The following is a 16,747-nucleotide window of genomic DNA, read 5'->3' on the forward strand; positions in this document are numbered from 1 at the left end:
TATAAACACATAATTCTTTTTTAAATCTATATTGATGGCTTTATGGGCAGCTTCCCCTAGACGTTTGGAGTATTGTGCTTATTAGGGCGTATCATGTGAAGTTTTTTTCAATTTTTTATGACAAGGCTATTATACTTCAATATTTCAATATACTTGTTAAAAATGTAATGTCTTTTCATTCATCTTAAATATTCCCACGAGTATACCCAAAATTAATCATCTTATTCCCAAAGCAACCAAACAGCTGTTTGCTTCCGATGATAGATCAGAATAGTACAAAAGGCATTGACTCTCCATCTTTGATCTTCTTTATTACCTTCATGGAATTGCTAATGGAAACAATATAATAGCCTTTTGCTGTTTGCTAGGAGGCAATACTATTTTATACCATAATACATAATAAATTAGCTCTGAAAACATAAGTAAGACTCCACACGATAGCAGGGTGGTGATAGTAGATCAAATTCCACTTGATTAATTTATCTTGCTGTGTTTCACGTAAGCGTCTGCATGATTACTAGACACTAATTTTGATCATTCGTTCAGAAACGCTATTTTTGGGCGAACAAGGGGCAGTGAAAATTTCCAAATCAGGGATTGTCAAAAATGGGGGAGAGGAAAAAATTGTGATAGCTTCAAGGGAGATTCTACAAAAGGATGTTTTCATTTTCAGGGGGAATTTCGTACTGTAGCCTGGCAATTATTCTTGATTATTTTTTCCTGGGTGGACTGACTTAGGAGGACACTATGCTTTTCAGCCTTACACATTTTTTTATAAGAATAAGCTATAGAAGAACATAAGGCTTCCATAGCCAAAATTCTAAGAACAAGTTAAGAACATTTAAAGAAAATTTAAAGGCTTTGTGGACTCAAAAACACCATATGGTCAAAATAAGAACATGTTAAGAACATTTTTAGAAACTGAAACTGTTAAAGTTAAGAACATCTGAAGGCTTCAAAAATTTTGGATGTTCTTATAGAAAAAAACGTGTATTCTGACATGTGGTCAGATTTGACCTTTTTAAAATATTTTGCTGCACTATATAAATGAATTTGATTTATTTTTTGTTCAGTGAGTAAAACAATTAGTGCAACAAAAAGCAAATGAATAATGAATTATCAAACCAACACTCGAGATTGTCAAGCCTGGAAAGATGAAGGTTTAGAAATGAGCACGACAAGCAACGAGGTTGCAAAACTTTTAGATCATGCTATAGACCAGATGTTTTGTCATGTTGCAGACCCTATGATTGGAGGTGTGATTGGGACTGTAGATAAAATGTTGGAAGCTGACCCTGATTTCTTCATGGCAAAAATTTTCTCCATTGGTGAGGAGATTTTTTTGCATTGAAATATTTTAAGACCTACCCTTTTTTTATAAGAACAACGAGGCTCAAAATCTCCAAAAAACAAGAACAATGCTGATCCTGAAATTACTCAATATCAAGCAATTTAGGAGGCAACGTAGAAAAATTTGGTATAACGCCTAAAATACCCTCTATTATATACATCCTATAAATAAGAACAGGATAAGAACAATTTGAGGCTCAAAGTGACAAAAAAATAAGAGCAGCCGAGCCTCAGCAAAATTATACTGGTTCTTATAAAAAAGTGTATTTTCCAATGGGTTTTGTTAATGGGCTAAATGACAGATAATTTACTAGTCATCAAAATCCATGAAGGTTGTCCAACTATCTTCTTTCAGAAGATTCGACATAGCAGTAAATGCATTTCATCCGTATTACTGTAAGTTGGACTTATGCCGACATACCTCTTCTAATTTCAACACCCTTCTTTAGAGATGAATAATAATAGAGAGGAATAATAGGAAGGTTGGAATCGCTGCTGATGGAAACTATTTTTCTTTGCTTAGTGATGAGAGTGGGAAAGAATCATTTGTCTATCAGTGATATCAACCTATCATTCCTGTCGACATTTGACAAGCTTACAGTAGGACTCATCAGCACACTGCTTAGAGCACCCTGGCTGGCCAGATCGATTTAACCAGCATCTCTGAACCACAAAATCACTTGTGATTCGAACTGAGAAATAGTATAGAAATATATATATATATAATATGCGAAAAGATAAAATGCATATGCTACTCTGCCACCCAAATCTCAAATGCAGTATCAAGACTTTCCTCCATTTTGGTTCTCTTCAAAGCTTGACTCCAGAGGAGTCATTCACAGAATGGGAAGTCTGTGCCGCAATTAGTTTATGGCGTGATATGCTGATATGCTAGATGCATAAACCTGCTCTACCACCGAAATCTCCTAGAAGTGAATATTAGTTGGACAGAAATTCTTATTTCTTCACATGTCGAGCAACAAACAGAGGTTAAATTTAGAGATTATTATAATTTAGATAGAGATTAGATTATTTTTGGTTTACTTTTAGTTTGATTACCCTGAAATACATCTATATGTAATGAAATTTAACTTTTCATCGTTTGCAGGAGTTCAAGGAGGATGCTGTAGAAACAGTCGAACCATTGCTAAACTAGTCTCTGAATTGGAAGCAGTTGATGACTCAAAGCTTAACGAGCGAGAAAAATTGCATCGTAAAGCCAGCATTGAATGGGCTACTGAGAAAAAGAGAGATGCTTGTCGTACTTGGGAACATATTTTACTACAATATCCAAAAGATACCATTGCCATTCTGTTTTCATTCTATGGATATATCATTACTGGCCAATCAAGGATGTTGAGAGATTCACTAGCACGCACATTACCATATTGGAGAGAATCAGATTTTCACTATGGATATCTTCAAGGTAAGGATATTCTAACTTTCAAATGATTTAGCCCTTTTTATCATTATCTGTCACTCTGAAGAATTTTGAATTTGGGGATTTAGACTGGTAAATGAAAATTTAAACTTTCTTGTTTTTTTGAGGTGAAGCCTTTATTTACCCTAGTAAGGGTTAAATTGTGCCTTCAATATAAGTGAAATTTACCTTATCTGGTACAACTAGGGTAGATCGTCAACTACCATTTTTAGCATGATGTCAAAAAATTCAAAGTGTAGTATTTTTTTGTGAAAATTTAATATACTGTGAGACATTTTGCGCAATTTTTAGCCTCCTAGGTCAAAAATCCAGCATTCCCCAGGGGGGGTCTTTGATTCGCACTAAACCAATTTCATAAAATGCAAATTCTATAATGGTGAACTTTGGCAAATTTCTAACCCAAACCATTTTGATTCTCCCAGAGTATCTTCAGAATACTTTCAACACCAAAAGATTTCAGGACACCATATGAAACCATTTTTGAGATTTTAGCCTGAGAAAATTAGACTTTAAACTCTAAATATCGCGTTTTAGTGGGAAATGCAATACCATAATGGCAGACTTGGGCAAATTTCTGACCCAAACCATTTTGATTCTCCCAGAGTATTTTCAGAATACTTCCAAGATCCAAAGATTTCAGGACACCATTTGAAATCATTTTTGAGATTTTAGCCCAAGAAAAAGTTTTAGCTTGAAATAATATTAGCATTTAGCATGAAAACTCAATTTCTAGGGCGCCATCATGGATTTATAGGAGATTTTTGAAAACTCAAAATTGATTTTTCCTGGAGCTATCTCTGAAGTGTTTTATTGCTGAAAATTTCAATAGTGTACCTTAAAAAGTTTAAAATTGTAGGTCCTCAAAAATGCTGCTTTTATGCATTTTGCTATCCAGAATTGGAGAAAATCAGCATTTTTAACCTGAAATTGAAACATTGAGTGATCTCGCTGGGGTTATTTTGTCTTTTTATGTTGAATATTAGTACAAGACACCATTTAAAAACTATTTTGAACCTTTCCTGGCCTTTTATAGTCTTAAAATGGCCAAAAAAATGCCAATTTTACTTTTTTTTCGCTTTAGTGCGAATCAAAGACCCCCCTGGGGAATGCTGGATTTTTGACCTAGGAGGTTAAAATTTGCGCAAAATGTCTCACAATAGATTAAATTTTCACAAAAAAATACTACACTTTGAATTTTTTGACTTTGCCATTTGACGAACTAACCTAGTACAACCCTGATAATCATATATGACGAGAAAGCAAAGTACCAGCCCAGTTTATTTCCGCTAAAAAGGATTTGAAACCCTGGCCGACCTAAAGATTATTTATCACAACTCAAATTTGCACAAGGCTAATCTTTTATGTTTTTCATTTTTTTATTCATAGGTTATTACGCATTTGGATTGGAACAAAGCAACCAATTCGTTCAAGCTGAGAAAGCTGTCAAAAAGTCTTTGGAAATCAATCCTGATAACACATGGGGCTTGCACGCCTATTCTCACATCTTTGACGCAACCTGTCGTTCCCAGGAAGGAGTTGATTTTCTTGAGGAAAATGATACATTCTTGACTGATGATAACAGCCTAACTTGTCATCTTTTCTGGCATCAAACTGTCAATTTAACCGAACTTGGGCATTATGATCGAGTCTTGAAATTATATGATGATAAAATTCTACCCACATTCAAGCAGACCTCCAACCCATTTAATCTCAATGATGGTGTACAAGCATTGCAACGTTTAGAATTCGAAGGTATCAACGTTGGCGACCGATGGGAAGAATTGTACTCTGTTTACAAACCAATGAGCAACTCTCACGAGCTTGTCTACGATGATATGCATTTGACAGCTGCAATGATTAAATCCAAAACAGGCCGTGAAAGCAAATCTAATTTCTTCGAATCAATGGATGACCATCTTAATAAAGGTCTTGATACAACTTATGAAGACGTTGGTAAACGCATTGGATTTCCTTTCGCCAAAGGTATTGTTGCATATTGTGAAGACAACTTTGAGGAGGCTTGCAATCTCTTTATACCTGTTTACAAAGACATTTGGGAACTTGGTGGAAGCAAAGCCCAACAAGACATCTTTAATCAGTATGTTATCAATGCTTGTGTTCGATCGCCTAATCAGTTTCACAGACGCATGGCCAGATCGTTATTACATGAGCGCAAATTGTTTAGGCCAAATTCGTTGCTTACTGATCGAGTACTGGCAAAGCTGGACGTGGATCACTAAAACTTTTTAAATCATCATCTTATTAACCATGGCAAATTTGTACATCGCTACGCCGCGATTATGATTTTCGTTTTGTGATACTTCGATGATCTTTTGACATTAAAATTGTGGATTTGGCAAAGTTGGTGAGTATGGCAAATTTTGAAGTCAATCGAATTGGCTGTAAGAATTTAGTGTTAATGGTAATTACACCACTTTTAATTTCTAGGGTTTATAATCTACAATCGAATTTCATACATTTTTAGACGCATCCAACCAATTAATCTATTTTCTAAAAGTGAGTGCTATAATCTCACTCGGACATTATGTTGTAAAAGGGTTTTTTAGATAAAAGATTAAAACTTTAAGATTAAAAACTTTTTAATACCCATATTTTATGGAAGTAGTATTTCATTGTATACATATTAAAATATTGACATACAATTCAACATTATGACCACTCTTTTGTGGGCCATACCAAAATTTTTCCTTTTATACAATGTTTTGGTATTTTAATAGACTCATGCTAAAGAACTTCTTGAGTTGACTGGTAAAGGTTTCTTGTATCTTTCTCAAATTATTTCGATACATTATAGAGTAAGTGATGTTCTAACAGTTATTTTTTTTACTATCTTCAATACAATTTATCTTAGTTATACTTTTAAATCAATTAGATAGAGATGTAATTATAGAGAATTATTTTGCCTTCAGGGTATACCATTTTACTGGAAATTATTTTGGTTTTTCGCATTAAGACTGTTAGTGAATCATAGGGGTGAATTATAAATGGGGCTCAGACCCTCAGAAAATTAATTTCTAGGATTTATACTTTTTATATCAGATTTATATTTTAGACATTTCCAATCCATATTGATCTATTCTTTTCTTTTTGAAAATGCAAGGGCGTTGTTAGCATTTAAATCTAAGACAAGATTTTCGGACATATTGGTGTTCTCACTATAATAGTAGGCTTGTCGTAATTTGTCGTTATTTTAAACCACATGTAGTTAATTCCCGTGATGAACAAAGAGGAATGAATCGGTAGGGGTGGTACAGTCACTTTCGTTGGGGGTCGTAGACGGCGAAATATGGAATTTGTCGTTCTTTTTTGTCGTTCTTTATGAAATTTATCTTTAGTAATGCAGGATTTGTTAGATAAGCCCCCTCATAATAGGGAAACGTGTTTTCCGATTAAGATTCTTTAGAGAGCATTTTATCTTTACTAAATAAATTTGGTCAGTACATAGTAAAGCAACTGATTCAATAGTCCTCTGCGTGTATACTAATATTTTTACAGTTATTGTTTAGTCTGTTCCAATAAACTTTTTACAGATATTTAATTGGCTGTTCCATTTGATGTCCATACATGGAGGGGATTGAGGAACCAGGGGCTTTTTAAGCTGGAAAATTTCCATGGGCCAAGTAAGTATCTACTTCAAGAAACATAATTTCTAGGGCGTCTTAGAAAATTTTGGAGTAAACAGTTCAATTCTCCATAGGGTTTGCGAAAATTACTAAATTTCCAGGGGGTTTGGTAGTTCGTTTAGTTCGTCCACCTTTCAATTTTCCTTAACCTATCAAATTGGTCCATAAGGGGTAGAAAAAGAGTTTTTCCAAAGGACTTTTGGAGATGGAATTGATTTTCCAAGGAACATTTTTTACCCTTTCTAGTTTGGTCCACCCCCTGTCTGGTTTTTAAATGGAAGAGAGAGACTAAACCTACCCAAAAAAAAGGCATAGGCCTCATAGCTATGAGGATCACAGCGCATCTATCTTTAAATGGAACAGCCCGCCAATATTAGTTAAGTGAAACACTATAAGATGTGTAAGAAAATCAAATTAAAACAAACACATTTTTGGTGGGATGATATTTCTGTGCTTAGATACGTGTCTTTTTCAAGTTTGAACTTTTTCAACTTGAATAGGACATGTAAGATAAGACTCAAAATATTTTTCCACCAAAGAATTGTGTTTTGTTTTATTTCCAATTTAGTTATATTTTCAGAAATTAATTACATGTTTTCTTATAAGAATGGTGTTTTTTCATTTCATCAAGAATATCGTAACTATTTTGCAAAAATCATCCTGAAATATTCTTATGGTATTCTTAGGCTAGGATCCAAACCCAGTTTAAATTACATACCTGAAGCAAAATTTTGGCACCTTTGTGAAACTGTTTAGTTTTTCTGGGGAATAATTGGTAATTTACGGGTAAAGGCTCTTAAAATGGGTTCAGTTGCTAAATCCCGCATGATGGTGTTATTCTTAGCATGTTCATAATTTTTGGCCAATTTTGACATGAATATTCTTATAAAGTATATTCTTTTAAAAAAGAGCGTGTGGAGGTGACATTGCTATATTACAGTATTTGCAACACCATTTTATACAGTTTCACTTCTGAAACAATTTTAAACTTTTTTGTATCAAAGGGGAACTAAACATTTTTTTAGAAAATACCTAAATCACATCACATACTTCCAAGGAATGACCTGCTCTGAAAAAAATTTTCTCTAAAAACTTCTCTATCAAAAGATATTACCTTAAGTGGATAAATTTTGGCGTGGATTTAATTTGGCGAATGACAAAAATGCGATTTTTGGCGGGGATTTAATTTGGCGAATACTTAATTTTGTAAAATTTGGCGGGGATTTAATTTGGCGAATTGCTGAATTTGGAAATTTTGGCGAGAATTTAATTTTGCGAATTTTGTAAAAATTCGCTAAATTCGCCAAATTTACTCCCTGCCAAAATCTATCCGTAGCTCTTTTATGTTTACAGAAAACCGAATCTTTTTAAAGCATTGCGTATTTTGTTAGGGGAATAGGTCGAGCCATCTGATTGACGTAAAAGTGTTCAGAAAGTAATTGGAAAAGCTCTTGCTTTTAGTTAATAACACCCCCTTCTCAGACCTTCTCCACCTTCAGACCCACTGGAAAAATTGGCTAAAATATCGTCCCCGGTGAAAAATTATACCCCAATTTCTACTGAATTTTCTGACTTGAAAACAAAAGAATTTAAATCCCCGGTCATGAAAAATAATAGAATATCGATCCCCATCGAGTTTCAGTCCGTTATTTTTATACCCCACTGGCTGAAAAAATTCTATCGGGTCTGTGAGAAGGGGATGTTTAATAGAGAACCTTTAACATTTTTAGTGTAGCTATAACTTTTGATCCACAAATGGTTTAACCAAGAGACAGAATTCATTAAAAAGCTATTTTTGAGTGGAGTAAAAGTAAAATGTTTGAACTTTCGAAAACAAGTGATTGAAAATGATTTTAGAGTCGATTGAAAAAATTAAACTTTTTATTGGAATAAGCTGAAAACCCCAAATTTAGTCCACGTAAAACTGAATCCTTCTTGAAATCAAAAATGATTTTACTTCTTCCTATTATTTCTTGTTCACGAAGTAAAGGTTTTATTTTTACATAAGTGTTTCCGTTTCATATCAGACACATATTTCATAACGGGACAGTGTCTACCTATTATTCTATTTCTCATTGATTTTTGGGGACTGGGGACAAGTTTTTCGCCAAAACGAGGCTAAAACTTTGGGGCAGCCTGGAGACTTCTAAAATGGTCGGATTTGGCTGAAATTTTGCACAATTGTTCCTTGGGTGAATATCTGGGGGCGGTTTTTGCATTATTCAAAAATTTAGATTTTTGGGCCTGGGTACGAGTTTTTTGCCAAAACGAGGCTAAAACTTTGGAGCAGCCTACAGGCCTCCAAAATGGTCGAATTTGGCTGAAATTTGGCACACTTGTTCATTGGATGAATATCTGGGGGTTTACAACTTGGCCTATGAATAATTTGAAGCCACTGAAGCTGAGCCCAGTGCGTTGCGCACGTTCGACTATTATGCTGATATAAGCGAAAAATGTTTTTCTTTTCTTTTCCTTGCTCTTTCTGACCAATTTTGCTCCACATCCGTGTCAATCCAATGGGAGAAAGCTTGTGTATTAAAATTGATGAAGTAAGCAAACGATATCTCTTATTTAAAAAGGAAACCTTTAAAGTCGATGAACATACACAAAATTCATAAAAAATATGAATAACGATACAGGGCCGGCGAAACCGGGGGGGCTAGGGGGGCTGTAGCCCCCCCCCACTTTTTTTCAAAAAAAAAAAGAGTGAGAGAGAGAAAGAGAGGGTGAGAAAAAAGACTTGGCTACGTTCAACAATGAAGCCAAAACGGTTTAACAATCTTTCTTTGCTCCATCCATATAAAAATCTAACGGATAAACTTGATTTAGATGAAGTTGGTAGAGAGTTTGTGCCGACTCGAGAGCATTGCTTTAATTACTAAGGAAAATTTTAATTTTTATTACTGTATACTTACTGTTAAAGCATACTCTCAATCTACTTTTACTTATGAATTTTGAACATGTAAAAGTCCGCTTTATTTACTTAAAGGTTTCATTTTGTTATTATGTAGTAGTATATTCTTATTGGTGATTATCAGTATAAAAAAACGCCTAACTTTTTTAATTTTTTCATCCCAATAACTTCACAAAAATTAAATTTAGACCACTTCTAGGCCAATTTAGTGTACCATAATTTCAAAAATTTTCCGGCCCGTCGGCCCCAACCATGATGGGGCCTCCTTAGTCACTATATCATTTAGCCCCCTCACTTTTAAAACCGATTCGCCGGCCCTGCGATATGTCTAAAACATGTGTAAAGTGGGGGTTCATTTTAAACAAATTATACGCTGTTTAGAGAAGGTTTTATACAAAATAGGAAAGAGATTGAGAGCGGAAGATACTTTTCGAAGTTTTACTATATTTTGTAGTACTTGGAGACAAAAAAGCATGACCTCAAAAATGAATGTTCAGTTCCTCTTTAAGACTTCAGTGAATCGCTACTGTAATTACCGGGTGCATCAAAAAAAGTATACAGGTTTGTCGTGATATTGTAGGCTTCAGGGTTTAAATTTTTTGTTCATTCTTTTTTTATCGTGTAGAGGATGCTCTAACTTGAGTAGGTTTGAAAAAGTAGTACGAAAATTATTTAAAAAAACTGACTTTTTTAAGACTTGGGGACACGAGAAGTTTTTTTTGCGTTGTTGTAATGCAACACAACATGCTCCATCCCAAGAAAAAAAGAAACCATGAGACACGCTCTTTTTTTCTTGTGTTGGTGGGATGGAGCATGTTGCATTGCACCAACGCGAAAAAAACTTCTCGTGTCCAAATTAATTTTCATTAATTTTTTCAAATAATTAATTTAATTAATGTCCAAATTTCAAAAAATCATCAAAAACAGCGATCAAACTTTTCTGACACTTACTTTCTTTACACATGAAAATATCAAAAAATGCAACTGTATTCATCATAACTCGTAATGGAATTTAAAAATATGGTAAAACAAGCTATTTCCGTGTGGGATAATATTTTTGGAAAAGCTGAAAAAAGATTTTGGAAATCTCCAAGAGAGGTTTTGATGTTATGTGTGTGCTATGTGAGAAAACTTTTGAAAAAATAGATCACCATTCCTCGACTAGTGACCCGAGATCAGATTGTGGCTGTTTTCTGCACACCACGCTAAAGCTCTAAAGGGATGTGTGAAAACATAACAATCTGACGAATAGGCAATCTCGAAATCGTAAGGACCGCGTTGGTCTAAAAGGACTAGGAACGACAACAAAGTTGCGTGATTGTGTTTATGAATAGGGCGCCGTATCAGTATTTGACTTTCCAGTGAACAACAAGATTCTTGTTGTAGAATTTTCCGCGGGAGGACTATTTTCCGCGGGAGGACTATTTTCCTCAGACGTATAATTTTCAAGCGCCTTCAGACAGAGGTTTCCCGTGCGCGTAAGAAAATTACGAACAGCTGTTATCAGGTTATCGACTAGATAGTTGCTCTGTTGTAAATTTTCATGACGTGCAAATAAGATGGAGAAACTTTTGGCAAAATATAATAACTGTAAGAAAAAAAAAGAATCAAAAAAACAATAAAATTGTGTTTTTGTCATTTTGTCTTATTAATAGCGTAATTTCCGTAATGATTTTCTGAAATGTCGACATGGAAAAAAGTCAGTTTTTTAACTAACTTTCGAACTACTTACAAATCTAATATATGATAGCTCAAAATTCAAATTAGAGCATCCTCTATACGATAGAAAAAGAATGAACAAAAATTTAAATCCTGAAGCTCACAATATCTCGACAAACCTGTATACTTTTTTTGGTGCACCCGGTAGTTCAGAGGTGAATATTATAAATCGTCACATTTTACAATATTGAAAAATCTTAAAGAATTTTTGATTTGTTTAGTTTTTGTTCAGTATATGAAACAACAAAATGAATTATCAAACCAACACTCGAGATTGTCAAGCCTGGAAAGATGAAGGTTTAGAAATGAGCACGACAAGCAATGAGGCTGCAAAACTTTTAGATCATGCTATAGACCAGATGTTTTGTAATGTTGCAGATCCTGCAATGGGAGGTATGATTGGGACTGTAGATAAAATGTTGGAAGCTGACCCTGATTTCTTCATGGCAAAAATTTTCTCTATCGGTGAGTGTTTTTATTTTTCATTTTCTCCAGGTCCTTATATAATGGACAAAGAAAATGCATCGTAACGGTCGATTTTTCACCTAAAATTACTTATTGATTTGATGGAATTTTCTTTATTAAAAAATAGTCGCTTTAAAGAAGTCATTACAATGCGAAAAATCTACTTCACTTTACCCAGCGTCGAGCGGCGCTATTTCACAAGTATTTGTAAAAAAGTGAATCTAGGCGTATTATCAACTTTTTGAAGCTTACTGATAGCGCAAGATAATTCACTGGCATTGTCTGGTTTTCGAACGCGTAAGATTTCGTTATTCTAAAACAAAACGTCAGATTTCATTTGTTCTTCTATTTTGAAGTCATTGCATTGTCAGGGTCAAAATTTTGTCCTTGGTGGGAAAAATACCCTCCATTCTCAGCTCAATGGAAAATTGACTTTTATTTCCTCACCAGTGCACTCCAAAACCATCCCATTAGATTTGTTTTACCTTAGAACAATAGGATTTCTATGATCAGCATTGAGGTTTCAAAAGATTGTGAGACAGGGGTGTACATTAGAATATGACATTCAAAATTATTCCCATCAAAGATTTCGGTTGGCCGGGATTGATAAACTGTTTCGGGTTTTTATGAAGCTCAGAGTGATCAATGATCATGGGTGGTTTTAGACCCTATCGAACTTATCAGATGAAGAGATTTGTAATTGTCGTTTCATTGTTTTTTAACGAGCGTTGCGCTCCTTCCCATGTTTCCGACGTACTTGCTCTATTGTCTCAAATCCACCAGTGGTAATACAGGCTCAGGACCAATTTGATTAAATTGATGAATGTCGAAATCTCAAAATGTTGAAGTAAGTGTAGTAGTACTAAGTGTAAAATTTATCCTTCATACCTTTGTTTCCGTTAGTTCGTTACTGACAATTTTGCAAAATGATGCTGGTGTATTCAATTCTTTGGGAAATTTGTGGTATAATCAATTTTTTGTTTCTTCCGGCAACATACACCATCTTTCTTGTCATAATTATGTGCCTTATAATTCTACTCAATAACCACAAAAAAAGTTTCATTATCTATCTAAGGACACAATCCGGAGGGGATAATTGAGCAAAAGGGTACAAGGATTGATGTGCTGCTGGTCAGGGTACCTGTTTCATTTCCATGCAGGATCGTAAGTAGGGTCTCAAAAACACCAAAATAGAAAAACACCTTACTTTTTTGGGGAATTTCGAGTGGAATTTCACTCCTATTTAGGGTCACTTTTTTGACAAAGTCTCCAAAAAAGAGTAGGGTTCACTTTTCAAACCCAAGCAGAACACCCCCATCGATCGGAAATGATTATAGGGGGTGGCTGTTTTTCCTGCATGTATAGAATAATGTCATTCATAGAAATTAGCTATCAAACTGAGTTATAAATTTTACAGATTACTTTGAGTTTTTTTTAAAACAATAGATAAGCTACACATTTTTTATAGGCAATTTCAATTTATGGGTCATTATTGCCGACCCAAAAAAATATCAGCGTTTTGATTGGTCGAGAGCATCGAGATATTTGCGATATTTTATATTTCTTTAGTCTGGAAATATGACCGGGTTGACTTTTGGGGGACTGGGTAAGCGGCGGGAGAAAAATCAAAACAAAACAGCCGAAAAGAACTGACCTTCGGAGAAACTGACTTGGGAATCAAAGGGAAAAACGCAACAAAAATATGTTCAGATTAACTTTTACTTTGGAGTTCTTCCATAAAAGACACTAAAATCAAATCTGATGAACTAAGAAATTATAAAACTACTTGACACCACCCAAATATTTTCAACTTTTGGCAAATTTGTCCGTGTGGTAAACCAAACAGTTTTTTATCAATGCATACAAAATAACTTGAGATTCTTGAATGTCTGCCAATAAAAATTCTCATAACATAACAAGGGAAGTGTAATGTCTTGTATTAAACCAAATGACGAGTGATTTTTATAAAAGTTCTCTCCTAATTCTCTTTCTCGACAACAACGTACGTCCTTGACTTTTCAACTCAACAATCATTACATCTTCCTTCTGAAATTCGAAACATTTAGAGCTTGACGATAATCAAGAAAGTATCCAAATTGTTTTGCTGTTGAAAAAATGTTGTTCTTTAACCATTTTTACAAGCATACATTTCCATCGTGGGACTCCTTTCCTCTGCTATTCTTTTCCATGGCCATATGTCATCGAAACAAAAAAATAGAAAAAGACTGAATGTTATCAATCTGATTAATCCAATGATGGAGGGTTTCTTCTTCATCGAAACAATACTGTACATCATCTGCATTTTGAATTATCAATCTAGAAACTTTCAAATACATCTCTGAAAAATCTGCAACTTTTCAAAACAAAACTTCTGGATCGAAAATGATCGAAAAGTTTTGTTTTTGTATTTTCAGCGGGAAGTTATCGAATGTTTTTGTTCGAATCTAACGTTCGAATTAGATTTTCGAATAAAAACATTCGAAACTACACAGAAGCAGAAGAAGGCGGAAGTAAGTTTTGAAACAAAAAGAGGACAATTTTTTTGAGTCGACAATAAATTAGTTATCACATGACTTCTCGTGCAATACTCGATATTTTACTCGTTCCGAGATTTTACCGATATTTTTCCTCGCCTAAAGGCTCGGAAAAATATTACGGAAAAATCTCGGAACTCGTAAAATATTTCTCGTATTGCACTCGAAATCATGCGATAACTAGTACGTATTGGAGTTGCTTGGCATTCTAGCTCATTTTCTGAAAGCTTTGCTTTAACCACCCCTGATATTATGAACCATACCTTGGTTAGAATAAAAAGCTTTCCTTTGCGAAAAGAATTTGAATAATTTCAGGATTCGAGCCTTAGCAATCTGATTAATAGTTTCGCAACCTCCCTCTGGGTTGTTTTTGTTTTTTTCAGTTTCACATAAAATGCTCTACTATGGGAAGAAGATCTTCCAAAAGATTATTTAAAAAAAGTATAAATGTCAACGAAAAAAACTTTCTTATCATTTATTGTAGGAGTTCGAGGAAGTTGCTGTAGAAATAGTCCAACCATCGCTAAACTAGTCTCTGAATTGGAATCCGTTGATGACTCAAAACTTAACGAGCGAGAAAAATTACATCGTAAAGCCAGCATTGAATGGGCTACTGAGAAAAAAAGAGACGCACTTCGCACTTGGGAATATATTTTACTACAATATCCAAAAGATACCATTGCCCTTTTATTTTCAATCAATGGATACATCTTTTCTGGTCAATCGAGAATGCTGAGAGATTCCCTGGCTCGAACATTACCTTATTGGAGAGAATCAGATTTTCACTTTGGATATCTTCAAGGTGAGAAAGGGGTGGCTTCAGGGGGTACCTGATTCCGCCATTCCGTCAAAAATTCATTTTTTCCCGATTTTTAAATCCAACCGTTTTTGTTTTTCTTGCTAAATTCCGTTTTTCCGAAATTTCGTCCAACTTTTTGTCAAATCCCACCACTCCACTCAAAAACAGGCATAATTCTGCTCATCTGCATTCAAAGCATTAAATTCAATGTTAACACTGAAATCAGAAAAAAGCATTGACTTTGATATGATCTATTTGTTAAACATCGAAATTGGTCTACTCAACTTGTTCCAAAATTGTGAGCTATTTTGGTTTTGCCTAAAATGACTAGAACATCTTTTTATAAACATTTTAATGGGCCGAGTGATTATGCTTGGTGATGAGTACTTCTTTATGTGTACCGAATCATCGAAGACAATATAGAAAGCTTTTACTAATCTGCTCTTGTACTTATCGTTTTGTATTTCATCACAGGGTATTACGCATTTGGATTGGAACAAAGCAACCAATTCGTTCAAGCTGAGAAAGCTGTCAAAAAGTCTTTGGAAATCAATCCTGATAATACTTGGGGCTTGCACGCCTATTCTCACATCTTTGACGCAACCTGTCGTTCCCAGGAAGGAGTTGATTTTCTTGAAGAAAATGATACATTCTTGACTGATGATAACAGCCTAACTTGTCATCTTTTCTGGCATCAAACTGTCAATTTAACCGAACTTGGGCATTATGATCGAGTCTTGAAATTGTATGATGATAAAATTTTATCGTTTAAGAGGACTCCCAATGCGTACCATCTCAGTGATAGTGTACAAGTATTGCAACGTTTAGAATTCGAAGGTGTCAATGTTGGCGACCGATGGGAAGAAGTGTACTCTGTTTACAAAACCATGTACAACTCTCATGAGCTTGTCTACGATGATATGCATTTGACAGCTGCAATGATTCAATCCAAGACAGGCCGTGAAAGCAAATCTAATTTATTCGAATCGATGGAAAAGCATCTTAATAAAAGCCTAGATACAACTTATGGAGATGTTTGTAAACGCATTGGATTTCCTTTCGCTAAAGGTATTGCTGCTTATTGTGAAGGCAATTTTGAGGAAGCTTCCAATCTCTTTATACCTGTTTACAAAGACATTTGGGAAATTGGTGGAAGCAAAGCAACACAAGACATCTTTAATCAGTATGTTATCAATGCTTGTGTTCGATCGCCTAATCAGTTTCACAGACGCATGGCTAGATCGTTATTACATGAGCGCAAATTGTTTAGACCAGATTCGTTGCTTACTGATCGAGTACTGGCAAAGCTGGACGCGCACCACTGATAATCTTTAAACCATAAATATTGGACATCACAAATAATTTCGGTCAATCTTAACCAACAATAATATCAAACTTTAGATTTTTTTAAATTTTATTCACATTTAACATTGTGGAGACCCAATGGATTCTTGGGTTTTGAGTATTTTCTAATTTTTTGAAATAGGTAGGGGTTAGGTTTATGAGAAATTTCAGGCGAAAGTACCCCTATGCAGTTGGGGTGACATTTTTCAAGTAGTGGTTTTCAAATTTTCCATATTAGGATAGGACTGGTTTGATTTTGGACTTTTTAATCTTTTTTACACATATTAGAGAAAAATAAAAAACGAAAGACCAAAACACGTAATCCACGCCAAAAGTTATTTTTTTCTCCAGTCATTTTCTGTCTAGTTAGTATTCCTCAGAAATTTTTATCAAAATCAGGTGAGGGCTCGAGGATTTTACATCTATATTTATAAATTGAATTACAATCTGGGTCAAAACATATTGGGAATTTTGGTTATTTCCTCGTTTTTAGAAATTTAAAGTTCAGTTCAGTCGAGAAGTCGCTTTTGTCAGATA

General features: G+C 34.6%; 1 protein-coding gene across 2 annotated transcripts; it reads left to right on the top strand.

The window, feature by feature from the left end:
* The first annotated feature begins 1,074 nt into the window (after window positions 1-1,074).
* On the top strand, window positions 1,075-16,529 carry LOC136801140 (tetratricopeptide repeat protein 38-like). Of its 2 annotated transcripts, XM_067057761.1 has the most exons (4): window positions 2,693-2,776; window positions 11,290-11,533; window positions 14,552-14,869; window positions 15,341-16,529. In XM_067057761.1, exons 2-4 carry the CDS (start codon window positions 11,317-11,319, stop codon window positions 16,189-16,191), a joined length of 1,386 nt encoding a protein of 461 aa, XP_066913862.1. In that variant the 5' UTR covers window positions 2,693-2,776; window positions 11,290-11,316; the 3' UTR covers window positions 16,192-16,529. The 2 variants fall into 2 exon arrangements, with proteins under 2 accessions (XP_066913861.1, XP_066913862.1); XM_067057760.1 differs by lacking the exons at window positions 11,290-11,533; window positions 14,552-14,869; window positions 15,341-16,529 and adding exons at window positions 1,075-1,328; window positions 4,178-5,704 and having other exon boundaries at window positions 2,459-2,776.
* The last annotated feature ends 218 nt before the right edge of the window (window positions 16,530-16,747 follow it).

The sequence above is a fragment of the Clytia hemisphaerica genome, unplaced genomic scaffold, assembly GCF_902728285.1.
Source record: "Clytia hemisphaerica strain Z4C2 unplaced genomic scaffold, Clytia hemisphaerica genome assembly, whole genome shotgun sequence".
NCBI classification, from domain to species: domain Eukaryota; kingdom Metazoa; phylum Cnidaria; class Hydrozoa; order Leptothecata; family Clytiidae; genus Clytia; species Clytia hemisphaerica.